The 20,200-nt window shown below is 38.9% G+C and overlaps 1 protein-coding gene across 1 annotated transcript in view; it reads left to right on the top strand.

Annotated features, from left to right (window-relative positions):
- Window positions 1-20,200, top strand: part of VPS50 (VPS50 subunit of EARP/GARPII complex) — a 122,928-nt gene that overhangs the window by 69,946 nt on the left and 32,782 nt on the right. The window contains exons 17-20 of the mRNA XM_066354054.1: window positions 5,268-5,358; window positions 8,856-9,032; window positions 13,095-13,213; window positions 15,739-15,845. Of these exons, the coding sequence (XP_066210151.1) occupies window positions 5,268-5,358; window positions 8,856-9,032; window positions 13,095-13,213; window positions 15,739-15,845 (494 nt within the window). The remainder of the gene's footprint in view (window positions 1-5,267; window positions 5,359-8,855; window positions 9,033-13,094; window positions 13,214-15,738; window positions 15,846-20,200) is intronic.

The raw sequence follows: 20,200 nt of genomic DNA, 5'->3' as shown, positions 1-20,200 counted from the left end.
AAAAGATCTGAGTTCTAATTTATTGATTTTTTTTTATTCAAACTTATATTTAGTAGGGGTCCCCAAACTATGGCCCGCGGGCCGCATGCGGCCCCTTGAGGCCATTTATCCGGCCCCCACCGCACTTCTGGAAGGGGCACCTCTTTCATTGGTGGTCAGTGAGAGGAGCATAGTTCCCATTGAAATACTGGTCAGTTTGTTGATTTAAATTTACTTGTTCTTTATTTTAAATATTGTATTCCCGTTTTGTTTTTTTACTTTAAAATAAAATATGTGCAGTGTGCATAGGGATTTGTTCATAGTTTTTTTATAGTCCGGCCCTCCAGTGGTCTGAGGGACAGTGAACTGGCCCCCTGTGTAAAAAGTTTGGGGACCCCTGATTTAAAGTGTTCCTCTTGTAAACAGTATAGAGTTTGACCTTGTTTTGTTTTCATGTTCTTTTTAAATCCTGTCTGATGATTTTTGTGTTTTGAGTAAAATGTTTTCTCCATTTCCATTTAATGTATTTATTGACATAATAGGGTTTAAATCCATCATATTGCTTTTTGATTTCTAAAGTGTGGATCATTTTTTTTATTTATATTTTCTTTTCCTGCTCTTTTTTGGATTATGTATATTTTTAATTTTGTGTATGTGTGTGACAAAGACAGAGAGAGAGAGAGAGAGAGAGAGATAGGGAGGGACAGACAAGAAGGGAGAGAGATGAGAAGCATCAGTTATTCATTACAGCTCCTTAGTTGTTCATTGATTGCTTTTTTTATATGTGCCTTGATCGGAGGGCTACGGCAGAGTGAGTGACCTCTTGCTCAAGCCAGTGACCTTGGGCTTTATACCAGTGACCTTTGGGCTTTAAGCCAGTGAACTTTGGGCTGAAGCCAGCGACCATGGGGTCATGTCTATAATCTCACACTCAAGCCAGCGACCCCATGCTCATGCTGGTGAGCCTGTGCTCAAGCCAGATGAGCCCGTGCTCAAGCCGGCGACCTCTGGGTTTTGACCTGGATCCTCTGCATCTCAGTCTGATGCTTTATCCACTGTGCCACCGCCTAGTCAGGGTATTGTTAATTTTTATAACCTTTTTTTCTCAGCTTTAAAAATGTCTTCTAAATGATGACATCGGAACATTTACAGCAAAATGGTAGGATCTTGATAACATGATACGAAGCGAAATAAGTAAATCAGAAAAAAACAGGAACTGTATTATTCCATACGTAGGTGGGACATAATAGTGAAAATAAGAGACATTGATAAGAGTGTGGTGGTTACGGGGGGGAGGGGGGAATGGGAGAGGGAAAAGGGGTGGGGAGGGGCACAAAGAAAACAAGATAGAAGGTGACAGAGGACAATCTGACTTTGGGTGGTGGATATGCAACATAATTGAACGACAAGATAACCTGGACTTGTTATCTTTGAATATATGTATCCTGATTTATTGATGTCACCCCATTAAAAAAATAAAATTATTATAAAAAAAAAAAAAAAAAAGTCTTCTTCTGGTGGTTACCATCAACATTTCAGTACATGTTTCTGTTCTAGTGCAAGAACCAGGCTGGTAATGATTTGCCTTCTCTTAGTGTTTTTGTCATATGCTTTTACTTTCTATATTATTTTTTATACTTTTTAATGTGTCGGGTAGTTGTTATCTTTTATCACTGTAACAGTTATATATTTTTATGTAATAGAGTATCATGAATTGAGCAGCTTAAAACAACACTCATTTACTATTGTACAGTTCTAAAGGTTAGAGTTTTGGATTGGCTTGTGTAGGTTCTCAGCTTAGGGTCTCACACAGCCAAAATCAAGGTGTCAGCTGGGCTGGGCTCTTATCTGAACACTTTGAGGAACAACCACATTTAAGCACATTCAGGATATTGGCAGAATTTGTGTTTTGCAGTTTTTGGACTGGGGTCCTTATTTTCTCGCTAGCTGTCCGCACCGGACCCCTTCCATTTGAAACACCAGCAATGGCACATTGAATTTTTCTCATGCATGCTTCGCTTCTTTCTGATTTCCTCTTTTTCCATTAGGAAGAGAAAAAACTCTGCTTTCAAAGGGCTCATTCAATTAGACTAGCTGCACCTAAATAATTCCCATTTTGATTAACTTGAAGTCCGCTGATTAGTAATCTTAGGTACATCTGCAAAAACTCTTTTTGCCTTATATGGTAAGGCAATCATGGGTGTGATCCTCATCATATTTAGTCTTGGGGGTTAGTGCAGACAGCCTTGCGGGGCATTTTAGAACCCTGCCTGCCTCAATAATTTTGTGTGTGTGTATGTGACAGAGACAGAGAGAGGGACAGATAGAGACAGACAGACAGGAAGGGAGAGAGATGAGAAGCATCAGTTCTTCGTGTGGCACCTTAGTTGTTCATTGATTACTTTCTCTTATGTGCCTTGACCACAGGGCTACAGCAGACTAAGTGACCCCTGGCTCAAGCCAGGGACCTTGGGCTCAAGCTGGTGAGCCTTGCTCAAACCAGATGAGCCCGCATTCAAGCCGACGACCTTGGGGTTTCAAACCTGGATCCTCCACGTCCCAGTCTGACACTCACTGTGTCACCACCTGGTCAGGCTCAATAATTTTTTTAAATAATGGTTTTATTGAGATGTATGTCACATACCCAGAATACCAAAAATAACCCCTTGAAAGTATATAATTTCGCAACAACCATCAAGGCTAATTTTAGAATATTTTTATCACTCCAAAATAAAAATCTTGTGCCCGTTAATGATCACGCTTCCCCTCTTGCAGCCCCCCAGCAGTCCCTGCCCCCAGCAATCACTAATCTACTTTTTCTCTCTCTGTATTTGCCTGTTCTGGACCTCTCATGTAAATGGAATCATGTACTCTGAGACCTTTTGTGTTTGGCTTTCAGTTAGTACAATGCTTTCAAGATTCATTTATGTTGTAGCATGTGACAGACCTTCAATCCTTTTATAGCTGAATAATATTCCATTGTACATTGTATAGCGTAGTGATACCACATTTTATTTATTCACTTGTCAGTTAATGAGTGGATTGTTTTTTTGGAGGGGATATTATGAATATGAATAATTTTGCTGTGAACTTGTAAAAGTTTTTACACAGACATATGTTTTCAGTTTCTTGGGTATGTGCTGAGGATTATATGGCAGGCTGAATAGTGATTTCCCAGACCCTCTACCCCCAAAGCATCAGGTCCCAATATCTGGAAACTTTAAATGTTAATTTGGATAAGGATCATTACAGATGTGAATAAATTAATGATATTGTAATGAGATTATCCTAAATGTCATCACAGTTAAGAGGGAGTCAGGGATTTGACACAGACACAGAGGGAAGACACACACACATACAGGAGAAAGTAATGTGAAGACAGAGGCAGAGATTGTAGTGCTGTCGGTATGAGCCAGGAAAAGGTGGCAACCACCACATGCTGGAAGATGCAAGGGAACAGATTCTGCCCTGAAGTTCTGGAAATCGTGTAGCCTTGGCAACACCTTGATTTCAACCTGATGATTTCAAACCTTTGGCCTCCAGAACTGTGAGAGAATAAGTTCCTGTTGTTTCCAGTCACCTCATCTGTGATTTGTTACAGACACTGGAGCCAATACAGAGTGGAATTGCTGGGTCCTATGGTAACTCTGTGTTTGAGGAACTTTCAGACTTTCCCAGTGGCTTCACGGATTTTCATTTCCACCAGCACTGTATAAGGATTCTGATTTCTCCACATTCCCGCTAACACTTGTTATTGCGTCTTTGATTATAGCCATCCCAATGAGTATAAAATGCTATCTCACTACGGTTTGGCTTCACATTTCCCCAGTGAGTGAGGATGTTCAGCATCTTTTTATGTACTTACTGGTCATTTGTGTATCTTCTTTGCAAAAATGTCTGTGCCAATCCTTTGCCCATTTCTTTACTGACATGGTCCTTTTATTGTTGAATTGTAAGGTTTGTAAACTTCTGTAGTTTTGGTCCCTACATTGGGTCTATGACCTGTTTTAGTTTTTGTACGTGGTGGGAAGTACGGGCACAGTCACTTTTGAGGCAGTTTTTGGCTATTACCTCTTCAAATACTGCTTCTGCTTCCCCGTCCTCTATCCAGTTGCGTGCAGAGTAGATGCTTCGACCGTCTTAGACATCTCTTAGGATCTTTTCTGTTTCTTCCTTTTTTAAAAATTTGGTGCTTCAGTTGGATGTTTCCTGTTTTACTCTGGGGTTCACTGATCCTTTCTTCTGCGGGTTTACTTATCCAATCAATGTTTAATTTGAGGTGCTGTCATTGTTTAGTTATATAATGTCTATTTGATTTTTTTGTTTATTATTGTAATTCTTTGAAATTCTTTCTATCCATTTTGTACATCTTTTTCTTTTATTTAACTTAATATTTTAGTTATTTTAAAGTCCTTATCTGCTAACTCTAATATTTGGAGCAATTTCTGTTTTTACAGACGTACGCAGTTATTGTCTCTTTATTGTAAAACCTGTAGATTTCTTTAAAAACAAAATCTAGATTTTGTTATTAGCTTCAAGGGGGAGAATAGGAGAATAGATCAGGAACTGGACATTTAATGTTTTCACTTTTGGCTACTATTTTAGCTTTTTTGGCCTTTGGTTTCTGGGGTTAACTGAAAGGATTTTTTTAAATTCCCTGTATAATGTGCTAATTTTTTAGGACAGACAGAAGACCATAGTATTAAAGAAAGAGATCAGTATGACATAAGTGATCAGTGCAATGTCAGGTACATAAGTATCATACTTGCTAATTTAACTTGTAAATGTTGTGTGGAGATAGGCATTAATATATCTGAAGAGTGGTAATCATCTTGATATTATGGTTTAGTAAGCGTAATTAAGATCTATGCTGTTTAGCAAAGCATTTGTATTTATGATCTCGTAAAATCTGCCAGTTATTTCTGTTTTTTGACATTAATATATGATTTGCTGAGCATGTTTTAAATACATGATTTAGTGAGTAGTTTTACTTTACTCCCTTAGTACAAATATCATTTTGTGTATATGTTTTATTTTTGTAATGCAAAAAATATTCTGAGTTTAGTAAATATTTGAGGTTTTTAAGTAAATATAAGAGTTTTTCTTTGAAGGATGATATTAACAAAAGTAAATGCTTGTATTTATTGTGTTGGTCTGAATGGGTCCTTACAGTTGATTATGATCATGATCTATAATTGTTTGTATTATATTTTATTTTCATAATCCTTGTGTACATTATATCTCTTGTGTATAGTATACATTACTTTTTGGAATTATTTTATTTTTAGAACACGGCTTGATGAACTTAGAATGTTTCTGGAGAATGAGACCTGGGAACTCTGTCCTGTTAAGTCAAATTTTAGCATCTTGCAACTTCATGTAAGTGTTTCTTAAGAATAAAAAAATCTTTTATTTAGTCATTAAGAAACATGTATGTGAGAGCAGAGCATGTTTAAAATACAGTAATTAAATTAAAGAATAGTGCCTTTTCCTTCCTTAAAAGTGATTAGCAGTAAGCCTCTTTTGCAAGAATGATCCTTTTTGGATGTCAGAAATATATCTGTTTTTACAAGTTCACTTTACAGATTTCAGGAAAACTTTTCAGCTTGCAAAGAGTCACAATTAAAGTAATTTTTTTACTGCTTTAAATTTTACAGAAAACTATATGACAGAGAGAGAGTCAGAGAGAGGGATAGATAGGGACTGACAGACAGGAACGAAGAGAGATGAGAAGCATCAATCATCAGTTTTTTTGTTGCGACACCTTAGTTGTTCATTGATTGCTTTTTCATATGTGTCTTGACCGTGGGCCTTCAGCAGACCGAGTAACCCCTTGCTCAAGCCAGAGACCTTGTGTCCAAGGTGGTGAGCCTTGCTCAAACCAGATGAGCTCGTGCTCAAGCTGGCGACCTCGGGGTCTCGAATCTGGGTCCTCCACATCCCAGTCCAATGCTCTATCCACTGCGCCACTGCCTGGTCAGGCTAAACAGTTATATTTTGATGATCTTTAATAAAAATAGGATTGCAGAATCTTTTTCATTTCTTAAAAGGATTAGTAGGTTATTAAGTTATGCTGCAACTCATTTATTTGCCTGTAATGAAGAAATGCCTCAGAAATAAATACTTACAAATAAAGAATATTCTTCATTACTTTTTATTAGTTAATTGATTTTGTGAATACAGTGTGTAAACTTAGATCTTGGTTTAAAGATGTAATCTGTTTAGTGTTTGCTTTTGGGAGTAATGGCTTTCTAGAACCAATTTTCATGTCTCGATAAATGTCAAGAAAACATGCTTAAAAGTTGTTTTTTATAGGGATAGTCTTTATGCTCATATTGTATACTAGCTTACTTGCTATCCAGTTCTATAATACTGCTTTCCTAATGTGGAATATTAACTAACTGAAACGTGTTGATTAATAACTTTTAAAATAGAGCACAATTAACATTAATTTAAAAATTATTTTAGAATCATATATTTAGATGATTCCCTAACATTATTTAAACAGTTTTTAAGATTAAAAAGTAAAAATCTTGTTAAGGTTTATTCATCTGCTTTTGCATATTTAGGTGATCAAGTATACCCAACTTTATGGATTCTAACATTGAGTTTAGAATCTCTTTTTAAATAATTTTATTTGGATTTATATTCAACCATCAAGTTGTGTGTGTGTGTGTAAATATGTAGCTGGTGTAATTATAAATCAACTTATTTTACAAGATATTGGACACTCCCATTCAAATGAGCATTATCTCCTAGTAGCTCCTTGAAGTTTCAGTTATGCAGGTGAATAGGGCTAGAGAGCTGTGCCGCCTGATTTCGCCTGCAGTGGACATTACTGTTTGACACTTTGCTTTTTTTAAACAGGATAGATCTCATGTTAAGTGTTCTGACCACACAAAAAATATAATTACCTTGAAAACTATTCACAACTGGTATAGAGCTCACTTGACACATGTATTCCTATAGATTCGTTTTGTAAAAGAATGTCTCAATTTATAGTCACCCTTATTTAGAATTATAAAAATAACGGCATGACTTTTAATTAGTGTGATTGATTTGATTTAATGTATAGTTGCAATTTAAAAAGACAGTAACATCATTTGGAACTTAATAAGCCAATGTAATTTTTAAGATTATCATTGAATATGAAAAATTTTAAATTTGAGATTAATATTTAAAATTAAAAGGCATAAGGAAAATATATAATAAATGTGTATTTATACACACACTGACACACACATATATATAAGAAATATATATGTATGTATATTTATTAAGTGAGAGGTAGAGAGGCAGAGAGACAGACTCCCATATGTACACACACCAGGATCCACTTGACACACCCCCTACCCAGAGATGCTCTGCCCATCTGGGGCATTGCTCCATTGCTCAGCAACCGAGGTTTTTTAGCACCTGAGGTGGGGCCATGGAGCCAGCCTCAACCCCCAGAGCCAGCTTGATCAAACCATTTGAGCCGTGGCTATGGGAGGAGAAGAGAGAGAGAGAGAGAGAGAGAGAGGGAGTGAGAGAGAGAAGAGAGAGAGAAGGAAGGGGGGAAGGGTGGAGAAGCAATGGTTGCTTCTCTTGTGTGCTCTGGCTGGGAATCAAACCCAGGACTTCCACATGCCAGGTGGAAGCTCTGTCGCTGAGCCAACCAGCCAGGGCGTTAAAATATTTTCTAAATAGTAGTATTGTAATTCAGAGGAACTCTAGAGATTATTCCATTTCTTATTCTAATTAGCTACATCATCTTCAACTTTGCACTGAATCCTTCAAGACTGCCTCAGTGTCCTCATCTGGGAAATGCATGATTTGGACTGGGTACTTTAGTGTTTGTGACTCCCTCGTTCTAGATGGCCCGTAGAAGCCAGGTGACATTCCCAACATTATATAGGAAGTTAACAGAACATAATGGATGAAGGGCAAGTTAGGACAGTAAGATGTATTGTCTGACCTCCACAAGTGTGTTGTCTGCTTCTTGATATATGAAGAAAAATAAGTGAATGTTTGGAGACAACAGACTAAGAAGGATATATCCTTTATGCTTTGGTTTGATGATTTCATGTAGAATATCTTGGTGCAAGCAAATAAGTATGTAAGGTGCTTAATCTAACAATAATTATTTTTTGAAAAGACCTTAATTAAAACCATATTCTATTAGTGCTTTTGCTGTTAAAATTTTTGAAATTATCATTCAAATTTAAATTATTTGCAAACATTTTCTGTGCAGTTACATAAAGTAAGCCAAGAGTAGATTGATGAAGATAACACTGTTGTAATGGTATCAGCAACTGAGTTTGTCTTTAGGAAAACCTTTGAATATGTATTTTCTAATTTGTGCTCTCAGACAGTTTGCGAGATTTAAAAGTGAACAACCCCCAAAATAAAAATAAATAAATAAAAGTGAATAACTCGCCTGACTAGGCGGTGCGCAGTGGATAGAGCGTCGGACTGGGATGCCAAGGACCCAGGTTCGAGACCCCGAAGTCGCCAGCTTGAGCATGTGCTCATCTGGTTTGAGCAAGGTTCACTAGCTTGGACCCAAGGTCGCTGGCTCGAGCAAGGGGTTACTCAGTCTGCTGAAGGCCCACAGTCAAGGCACATATGAGAAAGCAATCAATGAACAACTAAGGTGTCTCAACGAAAAACTGATGATTGATGCTTCTCATCTCTCTCTGTTCCTGTCTGTCTGTCCCTATCTATCCTTCTCTCTGACTCTCTCTCTGTCTCTGTAAAAAATAATAATGATAATAATTCAGAGTCAGAAGTCATTTTTTTCTCACTAACCTACTACATTTACATCAATGAATGTTAATGCACTTGAATTTTATTGTTGTTTCTAAAAGATATCTGGCTCCTTTTTTAATGTCTAGGAATTTAAATTCATGGAACAGTCTCGTTCCCCATCAGTTTCACCCAGTAAGCAGCCAGCCTCAACTTCCTCAAAAACAGTAACCTTGTTTGAGCAGTACTGGAGTGGTGGAAATCCATTTGAAATTCAGGCCAACCACAAAGATGAAGAAACGGAAGATGTCCTGGCCTCGAATGGGGTATGTGTTGTTTTTAAAACATACTGTGGATCATAAGTGAGGTTTTCTTATTGAAAAATATTCTACCCACTGAGCAAGGTAATTGCTAGATTTATTTATCCATTGACCACCCATCTTCTGACGGATGTGTTTCTGTTCCTGTGATTACTACTTGTACAGGTAATGCTTTTACACTATGCTTTGTTCACATTGTCCTTTTGAAGGATAAATTTTGCTTGTATGTTTATGTTCTTACCGGATTACTAATCGAGCAAGAGTATAGTTTCTTTATTGCAGATTTGTATGATTTGTTGGAGATAAGGATGCATGAGTAATTGATCATGTGCACTTTTTTCTCAGCTTCACTCTTGTCTTTGTGTCCATTTCCCTTTACTGCGAGTGGATACTATCTTGCTTGATTGCCTAGCAGAGTTGTTTTTGGATTTAGAATACAATGTTTTAATAACACTTTGAGCAGCTCAGAAAACAATATAAAGTAGAGGTAGTATGAGGTATGGGAAGTGTTTGAAGGCAAACTTTCGGTTAGCTCTGTGGCTCTTCACAAGTTATTTTAACTTTGTGGCCCTCATTTCCCCATAATTACAATGAGGGAATGCTTTCTTCATACTTACCGCAGAATGTTTTTACAGTGTTTAATTTGGATGAGTCCTTCTGATCTCCCGAGGGAACCAGTATAATTTTTATTTTATTTTTGATGAAGCTAAAATTGAAAACTGTTCAGTTTTCACAAAAATGTGTTGAATTTGTGTATTTTAGTTTGGGCATTTTCTTTTTTAAGTGAAGACATAATTTTTAAAAATATTGCTGTGAAAGTACACTATTATTACTTTTTGTCATGAAACAAGTTATTTTATAGTAAATTATATTTCAAATAACTTATTGATTCTTTGTGAAATTTGCCTTGGTAAAGTGGACTAAACTGAAAGGAATTAAAAGCCATTCCAATATTTTTGAAATACTGTTCCTCTGTTTTGGTGATTTTTAGATTTAAATCTTGTGTAGCATTTGATTCTTACTGTTTATGGCATTAGTGTTCTGTAAAGGCGCCATGACCCCTGAATTAGCAAACGTGGAACCACGTTCCTAGGGGAAATATAGGTACCTGTGAGCCTCTAGTCACCAAATTTTATCAACTGATCATTATGTGTATTTTTGTTTTATGTGTGTTTTTGCTTAAGGACACCTAATTTAATATGTAGTGTTGATTCATTAACATTGAATTTGTGGCCAATGGCACTGTAACTCATGCCTGAATGAAGCATATCCAACACGTATGTTTTTGCAATAAGGCACGTTGTAGTTCTCTTGCACTTAGGAACACTAGATAACACTTAATATTATGCTTAGGGGCCATTCTAAGCAGTGAAATTACCATCAAAAAGTACAGTATACTAGGTATACTGTGAAAAGGACGCTTGTTTACAGTAGGAGAGCTGATACAAGAAGGAATAGGTCAACTTGTTTGCCCCAGCTGGGAATGTCCATGTTGGGTGACACAAAAGTCTTGCCACTCTGCTCACATCGTGAGTGACCACAAAGGTCTCATGAAGTATTATTGTTGGGCTAGAAATAAGTTTCAGTGAGTAGGAGACTCTGCAAGTACAGAATCCTTGAAAATGAGGATCTGTTGTACGGTGGAATCATGAAGCCAAGTTTGTGTGGAGCAGCTTTCTGAAATGTCATCAGGACCACACTGTACAAGTGAGAGAGCATGCTCGTAATGCTCATCCGCAGTTGTCAGGGGTGAGCTACTCCTTTCCAGGTCCAGCGTAAGTCCTTGAGGGTCAGCACCACGTCTTAGTCTAGCCCAGGGGTCCCCAAACTTTTTACACAGGGGGCCAGTTCACTGTCCCTCAGACCGTTGGAGGGCCAGACTATAAAAAAAAACTATGAACAAATCCCTATGCACACTGCACATATCTTATTTTAAAGTAAAAAAAACAAAACGGGAACAAATACAATATTTATTTATTTATTTATTGTATTTTTTTCTGAAGTTGGAAACGGGGAGGCAGTCAGACAGACTCCCTCATGTGCCTGACCGGGATCCACCAGGCATGCCCACCAGAGGGCAATGCTCTGCCCATCTGGAGCATTGCTCTGTTGCGACCAGAGCCATTCTAGTGCCTGAAGCAGAGGCCATAGAGCCATTCTTAGCGCCCGGGCCAACTTTGTTCCAGTGGAGCCTTGGCTGCGGGAGGGGAAGAGAGAGACAGAGAGGAAGGAGAGGGGGAGGGATGGAGAAGCAGATGGGCGCTTCTCCTGTGGGCCGTGGCCGGGAATCGAACCCGGGACTCCTGCACGCCAGGCAAGGCTCTACCACTGAGCCAACCAGCCAGGGCACAAATACAACATTTAAAATAAAGAACAATGAAATTTAAATCAACAAACTGACCAGTATTTTAATGAGAACTATGCTCCTCTCACTGACCACCAATGAAAAAGGTGCCCCTTCCGGAAGTGCGGCAGGGGCTGGATAAATGGCCTCAGGGGGCTGCATGCAACCCGCGGGCTGTAGTTTGAGGACCCCTGGTCTGGCCTGTCATAGTGTTTAGAGTCTCAGAAACTAACCACTGAATTAGGTTAACTCTCCATGTTTTCATCATACTGGTCTCTGGAACTGGCAAATGGGGATCAAACTCCCTAACAGAATGGATTTGAAAATTCAGTGAGATAATTCATGAAAACACTTAACACAGTATCAGTGTTTGGTTAAAACTGAATAAATGTTAACCATTATTCAATCTAATTTAATCTGTAATATTTGATGATGATGATGATGCCCCTGCCTGCTTTGCTGTGTCTGAGCGCCTCTCCCGTGTTGGCGCTGAGCGTTACTCTGTGAGCTGATGAGAATGTCAGGAAGGTACCCCTCCTTTCAGAAAGCCACCATTTCTGTCCTTGGGCTCAGTCTCTGGTTGCTAAACCTGACTTTTTAAGTTGCCTTTGGAATGTAATCTCATCATGATGATGGAGCTGGGACATCAGCACATGTGTTGTATTTGTTAAGCCACATGAACTCCTCCCGTTGCCAGAATTGTATACTCAGCCTCTTTACAGTGAGTCAGCAAGTTGGAAATTGTGGTAAACCTCTTAGAAGACGAGACTTTTTTTTGTATTTTTCTGAAGCTGGAAACGGGGAGAGACAGTCAGACAGACTCCCGCATGCGCCCGACCGGGATCCACCCGGCACGCCCACCAGGGGTGACGCTCTGCCCACCAGGGGGCGATGCTCTGCCCCTCCAGGGCGTCGCTCTGTCGAGACCAGAGCCACTCCATCACCTGAGGCAGAGGCCAAGGAGCCATCCCAGCGCCCGGGCCATCTTTGCTCCAATGGAGCCTTGGCTGCGGGAGGGGGAGAGAGAGACAGAGAGGAAGGGGGGGGTGGAGAAGCAAATGGGCACTTCTCCTATGTGCCCTGGCCGGGAATCGAACCCGGGTCCCCCCGCATGCCAGGCCGACGCTCTACCGCTGAGCCAACCGGCCAGGGCCAAAGACGAGACTTTTTTAAATCACATGAACACTTTTGTTCTCCTAAGGCCTTTCGAGTTTTTGTTCTTTTTTTTTTTTTTTTTAAGATTTTATTTATTGATTTGAGAGAGAGAGAGAGAGAAGGGGGGAGAAGCAGGAAGCATCAACTCCCATATAGGCCTTGACAGGGCAAGCCCAGGGTTTCAAACCGGAAACCTCAGCGTTCCAGGCTGACGCTTTACCTACTGCACCATCTCAGGTCAGGCCTAGCAGGGCTTTGGTTTCTTATTTTTGTGCGGATTTTATTGTTTGTTTGTTTGTTTATTTATGGGTGTCTGCAAGCTTTTGTGGGTATAATGTTTATGTTTTCTCAGTTTTTATTTTATTTTTTTTGAGCTAGTTGAGGTAGGATGGTGAGGAAGATGGACAGGCAGTATGATTCTTGATGGCAAAATGAAAGCTGAATTATTTATTATATTAAGTACTTTCTTCTATAACTACTTCTTATAAAATTGGCTGCTGCTGTTGTGTTGAAAGACCCCCTGAAGGTTGGCTTCATACCCACTGTGGAGTGTTCTGTGTTCTCTCCAGTATGAGTCTGACGAGCAGGAGAAGAGTGCCTATCAGGACTACGACAGTGACAGTGACGTTCCCGAGGAGCTGAAGCGCGACTACGTGGACGAGCAGACAGGCGACGCCCCTGTGAAAAGGTAAACTTGCTCTCAGAGTGCGTGGTCGTTGCACTGTGTGTTGTACATAGGATCTCCGTTAGAGGGTAAGAGAAAACAAAAATCCAAACGAAAATTTTCTGTTGGTTATAACATCATGTGACAGAAATGAATATATTTTAAAAAATGATTCTTGAAAAGCTAAAAATGTAAGTTGTTTTTTCTAATATTGGACCTAATCAAAGTGCTCTTAATTTAGAGATCTTAGTGGTTTTTGCAGAAAGAATACCAAACTGCTTTATACAACAGTGCTACCTTTGGAGACAATTTATGCTTCATATAGATCAGAAAACTTCAGGGAGGAAAGTAGTCTTTTTTTTTTTTTTAAGTGAGAGGAGGGGAGGTGGTGAGACAGACTACCGCATATTCCTGACTAGGATTCCTCTGGCAATCCCGTCTTGGGCCGACACTTGGACCAGCAAGCTATCCCCAGCATCTAGGGCCAACAGTCAGACCAGTTGAGCCACTGGCTGCAAGAAGGAAGACAGAGAAGGGGAAGAGGGAGGAGAGAAGCAGATGGTCATGTGCCCTGACAGGGATCGAACCAGGGACTCTGCATGCCAGGCTCATGCCCTAGCCACTGAGCCAACTGGCCAGGGTCAGTCTTTTTTGGGGGGAGGGGGTAATGTGTAATTTCTGCCTGAGTCTCGAAAATATAGAAAGTTTCCTCTTTTCTTGCCATGTCATTTATGTTCACTGAGCCTTCTGTTAAGTTCCCTTTCTGTCCTTGAGTTCGCTTTATTATAAACTGTGCTCTTCAAAAAGCGTCTCCCAGTGAAGTGCTCCGAATTCTGATATATAGATGAATTAATTTCATGACTATTAGGCATTTAACTACAAATATACTTTATCTTTAATGACAATACTCTTCTCTCTGCTTTATCCTTATAGTACCTCATTATATTTAACTGATTTGAAATCTCCTCAGAAGTGAGCAACTGATGTAATTGTGAATATTTTAATTGGGAGAATTTGTTTCCATTGGTTTTTACATATATGTAATATTTAAGTATCTATATCTATGATCTGTGAACTAAGAACTATTCTGTTGAATGTTTTCTGTATATTTTATTCAGAAGGAAAACTCTTAACTAAATTTAAATGAACAAGTAACAGTGTCTGCCAGTATATACAGTACTAGCATTTTTTTTTTTTGTATTTTTCCGAAGTTAGAAGCCAGTAGGCAGGCAGACAGAAACCTACATGCACCCGACCAGATCCACCCGGCATGCCCACCAGGGGGCGATGCTCTGCCCATCTGTGGCGGTACTCCCGTTGTGGCCAGAGCCGTTCTAGCACCTGAGGCAGAGGTCATGGAGCCATCCTCAGCCCCTGGGCCAACTTTGCTCCAGTGGAGCCTTGGCTGTGAGAGGGGAAGAGAGAGATAGTGAGGAAGGAGAGGGGGAGGGGTGGAGAAGCAGATGGATGCTTTTCCTGTGTGCCCTGACCAGGAATCGAACCCAGGACTTCCACTTGCCCGGCTGATACTCTACTGCTGAGTCAACTGGCCAGGGCCACAGTACTTGCATTTTAGATAGGGTTATACAGCCTCTTATAATGCCCTAACTTATTCCTGAGAAGTATAAATGTGAACTGTTAACCACAATCAGTTAACAGTTATTATCAATTCCAACTTCTAAATGTCTCTTAAAATTTATCAGACTTCCTTGTATTTCACTGTGCCATCCTAGTTCATGCAGAAGTCATCTCTGTGCCTGTTATTGACCCAGCACCCTTACCTTGGCTTCCTGTCTCCAATTTTGACAACCTTCTAATCCATTCTTGTATACAAATATAGATTTTATTTTTATATACAAATTTGATTATGCCTTTACCTGGTTTAAAGTTTAATGGTTCACCTCTGCATGCAATATAAGGTTCATACTCCTTAGGTTTGATGGCCAGGTGATCTGGCCTTGACTTACCTCTTTTCTTGTTTCTTGTCTGCCCACTCATTCTCCATGCCAGCCTTGTGAACTCTGGGCTTCTCTGAGCAAGCTCTGTTCTCTCTTACCTTTAACCTTAGTACATGTTGTCCCCTTTTTATCTGTACTTACTTTATCACTTCTACTTTTCCTTTAAATCTAGACCTTACCTCCTAACTCCAGACTCAACCATTGTGACTTATACTTACTTCAGAGTCTAAGGATGGTATTTTTTCATATTTGTGTGCCTGAAATAGGATGCTTGGTACATTTGATGTATAATTTACCTAGGTCAGGACATCTGTTTGTTAAAGCGACATAGCTTCTATTAATGGTTGATAATGTCTTGGAATCAACAAAATAGATTATAGTTCTTTATTTGTTTATTTAGTTTTGCTTGCTGATTTCTTTCCCCTCTACTGCAAGCTCTTTAAGGACAATAACCTCTATATCCCCACCTGATACATGGTAAGGTTTTCAGTAACTAGTTAGTGAACGAAGGAAGGGTGGATCCAAAGCTGGCTAACTTACTGATTTACTACTTGACATCCCTAATTACAACTCTTATTTCTCTGTGTTCAGTGTTTCAAGAGAAACCCTAAAGAGCAGGAAGAAATCAGATTACAGTCTAAATAAAGGAAATGCTCCCATCTTAACAAATACAACACTGAATGTAATAAGACTTGTTGGTAAGTAATTTCACCTTTTTAAAGAAAATTATTATAGCAGTTAATTTAGTCTACTTTTGTTACCAAGTTTAATTGCAGTTTTTATTGTATACTCCAGTGCCCAATGCAGTGAAGGATTTAAAATAATCATATGTCAGTGTTTTCATATCTTAATTGTTCCTAGTAATATAAGACTAGTATTAATGTCAGTTTTCTTTCCTAGTTAACCACTCATTAAGTATTTGTATCTTCCACTTTTTCTAAAATATCCTAATTCATTGAAATGTAATGAAAAATTATGTGAGGTAGAGGTACATGTAGGATGCTGATGGTACCAGTTTCACATTTACACAAGTTTTTTACCTAATTGCTTCATTGATCTTCACAGTCTTCCTGTCAGATAGGCAGAGTGAATTGTGATTCTCTGGCATTTTCAGACACAAGTGTTCTACAAGCTAAATATTTACACCGTAGGAAATGTTCTTATTGCAAGTAACTCATTTACTAATGCCTTTGTAGAAGGCGAAACATGAAGAAATGCCATATTTAAAATACTTAGCTTTGAAGATGATGTGGAATTTTCAAGTCAGTATTTCAACATTGTATATGCTATCTCAGCCTTTAAATCTCACAAGTAGTTCTGCACATTTGACAAATAAGTTCTAAAGGTGTCTTCTCAAATTAAGTCATCTATGTCATCTGTACTAGTCTGGAGTTTTAGTGGTTTTCAATAAAATTCACTGTATTCTTTTTATGGAGATGATAACTTCCTATTATTGCCTAGTTTGATTTGATTATACTTGGCTCTGCTAAAATGGTCTGTGTTCTAAAAGGTAACTTTTAAATTTTATTAATAAGTGGGATAAAGTAGACAAAATGATTTTTAGAAGTCCTGTTTTCTTTAGGAAAAATAGTGGGAAAGTAATAATGAATTGAGAGGAAAAGAAAAAGTATATATTTTCATGACAAAGAAAAATGACAGTTTCTAAAAACCTGTTTTTATGGCCAATTATTACCAGGGAAATTAACTTTTCTTTTTTATCAAAGAGAGCTAACTAAACATAAGAGTCATGAGTTGCTGTCAAGAATTTATAGAATCAGAATTGGAAGACTTTGGAGAGGTCATCTGGTGTAAAATTGTATAAAATAAGGATTTCTTTCTGTAATGCCCCAAATATGTGGTAGCCATCTTAGTCTTTGTTTTATGTCTTCAGTCACTGGAAGCATATTATTTTGCAAGACTACTCATTCTATTAGACTGGTTTAATTGGTAGAAATCTCTTCCTTATGATAAACCAAAATATCTCCCTCTATAATTTTGTTGTCTAGTTCTGCCTTTAGAAGCAAAAAGACTCACTGTACATTTCTTTCTCCCATTTTTCCGTATGGTCGCTTTTCAGATGTGTGGTGGTAGTTACACTGGTCTTCCTTCTCTTGTACCCTCCTCCCCAGCCGTCCTCAGTGTCAGTGTGCTCAGTTCCCTGTGTGGTCCTCACTGATAGAGATATCCCCAAATTCTTGTCATCCTTCTCAGCCTCCTGGGCTCACTGTAGTTTTCAGTGTCAACATGCTGCAGGAGATAGAGTTCAATGAAGTCAACTATTGCTTAGTTATGTTGAAGTGACAAACCACCCTCCACCTCAGTGGCTTTCAACCACAAATGTTTATCATGTGTAATGCTCCTAATCATCTTAGTTCTGCTGCATGTGTGTCTGCATGCTGAGCTGCAGGCTGAAAACAGCAGTCTGCACATGGAGGGCAGAGCAAGAGCTGAACCATGTTGTGACTCTTGGAGCCTTTGCTCTGATGTGGCAGCAAGACTTCCTCTGACATGTCACTGATCCCTGGCCGTAGCAAGTCAGGCTTGACTGTGGGAGAAAGAAATATACTTTTGCCCCTGGAAGACACTACAAGTCCTCTTACAGGGAGTAGGGGGACATGGGACAGATAATTGGGTAAAATAATACAATCAACTATGTTTACGTCGTTGTTTATATTTTTTAAAACTTACGTAATTCAGAAATGACTTGCAGACATCATGTTGCTTTTTCTCTAAAAGACATATATTCAGTAGAATCAAATCAAGGCCAAAACAGTATTGAAGAGGAAAAAAATCATTTCATTCAGTTAAAAATGCAAACAATTCAGTTAAATGCAAACAACAAATGCAAATCTTCAGTTCTTGGTAAGCATAAGGAAATGAAGAAAGAATGCACTCTGCTATTCTTGTTATCTAAGGAAAGGATAAAATAATGATAGAAATGTTCTGCATGGGTTGAATTCAGAAGACAGTAACAACCAGCTCCTATGTGAGGATTACTGACGACATAGTGGCCATGGTCTTCGAGCAGCGGATTTATAGAAACCGAGAAAAGCTGCATTTTTCTGGGCTTTGCTATGGCAGCCGGTAAACAGAGCAGTCCTGGGGGAAGCCTTGCTCAGTGAAGGGAATGTGACCTCTGTAAGTTCAGCCTCTCTACCACCAGAACTGTGACTAGAGTTAGTTAGGAACCAATCCCTGGTAGGATGATTTAACTTTCATGTCTTCCCATTTAGGGCTGGGATTAGATGCTGTCTTTATTTCCCCACTAGATGTTTAAGTCTACTACTTTCTCTGTCCCTGGGAGGTCTTTATCTTCAGTTTGTACATATTCATAAAATACAGTTTCACAGGAACCACTCACTAAGGGGTCTCTGACTAGTAAATGCACTGTTCCATCCCCTGTAGTTACTGCACAAGGTGCTTAAAGATGATCAGTTGTCAAGGTAATGTCTCTACAAAGTCAGAAGTACTTTGTGCAAATAAGATAAGTTTTTGGTGCCTGGGAAGATGAAGGAACTAGTTATTCAGTAGTTGGGACATTAAAGGCATATTTATAATGTCCTTTTCAATGAGTATTTATTTGGCAGAGAAGTAGGAGAGATTAAACAAAAGAAGGTTAGCAGGGCTTCCCAGCCCCAGGCGGGACCTGAATCTGTTAGAAGAGCTCAGGGAGTGTCTCCCAAGTCCAGAAGACCAGTCCAAAAGGCGGACAGTTTCTTGCAGACGGAGGCCCACAGGTTTTAGGGAATCTGGCATCCCTGAAATAGCCCTGGTATTCAATATCTGTCTCCTGGAGGCAGCTCTCACTGGAGGGGGTATGATGGGGCCGAGGGGTGGGGCCAGGCTGCCAAAATCTATGCTTGTAAAAACTACAGACCTTACAATAAAATTCTTACTTTGACAGCTGGAAAAAATACACTCCCACACATGCACCAGGATTTAACCAGAGTACGTACGTCTAAGGGATTGTGAGGTGGTGGGGCTGAGATGCCGTGCGCATGGCGGAGAGAATGCAGAAAGAGGAGGGCTCAGTTCACCCCTGCTTTGTTAGTACATTCTTCTAGGTGGGGCATTATTATTAGTTACTGTATCATGAAATCTTTTAAGTTGAAAAGGTAATGCATGAAAATGGTTAAAAATGAAAATACCCCAAGATATAAACAGAGCTCCTGACCTGCAAGTCTTTCTCAGAGAAAACTACTCCATTTCTCCCATTTTCTGTGGGAAATATTAGTGTCCTTTTACAAGTATATTTAATATGTGAATCCTCTCTCCTTATTTTTTGTTGTTGCTGTTTTTGCACATGTAAATAGTTTCATAAACTGCATGTTTATAGTTGATGAAATATCTGTATAGTGATCCAGAATGTTCTAGAAGCATACTTTTTAAATATTTTTCAATTGTGATTTAAAAAAAGAATTCTGATTTTATGAAATAATTACAGAAGGTGATTCTTAAGAAAACAACAACTTATAATAAATAGGAGGAAGAGTAAAATCTGAGGTGGATGGTTTTTACTTTTCATGTGTGCTTGGGTGTGTTTCTCTTTCTCACCCTCCGCCTGTTGTTTAGAATCATCTCTCCTGTAATTCATACAGATATACCGACTTCTGAGGTAGTAAAGACATGGTTTTGATAGGAGACATTTCTTTTTTTTTTTTTTTTTTTTAAATAAATTTTTATTAATGGTAATGGGATGACATTAATAAATCAGGGTACATATATTCAAAGAAAACATGTCTAGGTTATTTTGTCATTAAATTATGTTGCATACCCCTCGCCCAAAGTCAGATTGTCCTTCGCCACCCTCTATCTAGTTCTCTGTGCCCCTCCCCCTCCCCCTAACTCTCCCCCTGTCCTCCCTCCCCCCACCCCTGGTAACCACCACACTCTTGTCCATGTCTCTTAGTCTCATTTTTATGTTCCACCAATGTATGGAATCATGTAGTTCTTGTTTTTTTCTGATTTACTTATTTCACTCCTTATAATGTTATCAAGATCCCACCATTTTGCTGTAAATGATCTGATGTCATCGTTTCTTATGGCTGAGTAG

The sequence above is a fragment of the Saccopteryx leptura genome, chromosome 12, assembly GCF_036850995.1.
Source record: "Saccopteryx leptura isolate mSacLep1 chromosome 12, mSacLep1_pri_phased_curated, whole genome shotgun sequence".
Taxonomy (NCBI): Eukaryota; Metazoa; Chordata; class Mammalia; order Chiroptera; family Emballonuridae; genus Saccopteryx; species Saccopteryx leptura.
The sequence above is the reverse complement of the archived record's forward strand: the minus strand, read 5'-3'. Positions and strand labels throughout refer to the sequence as shown.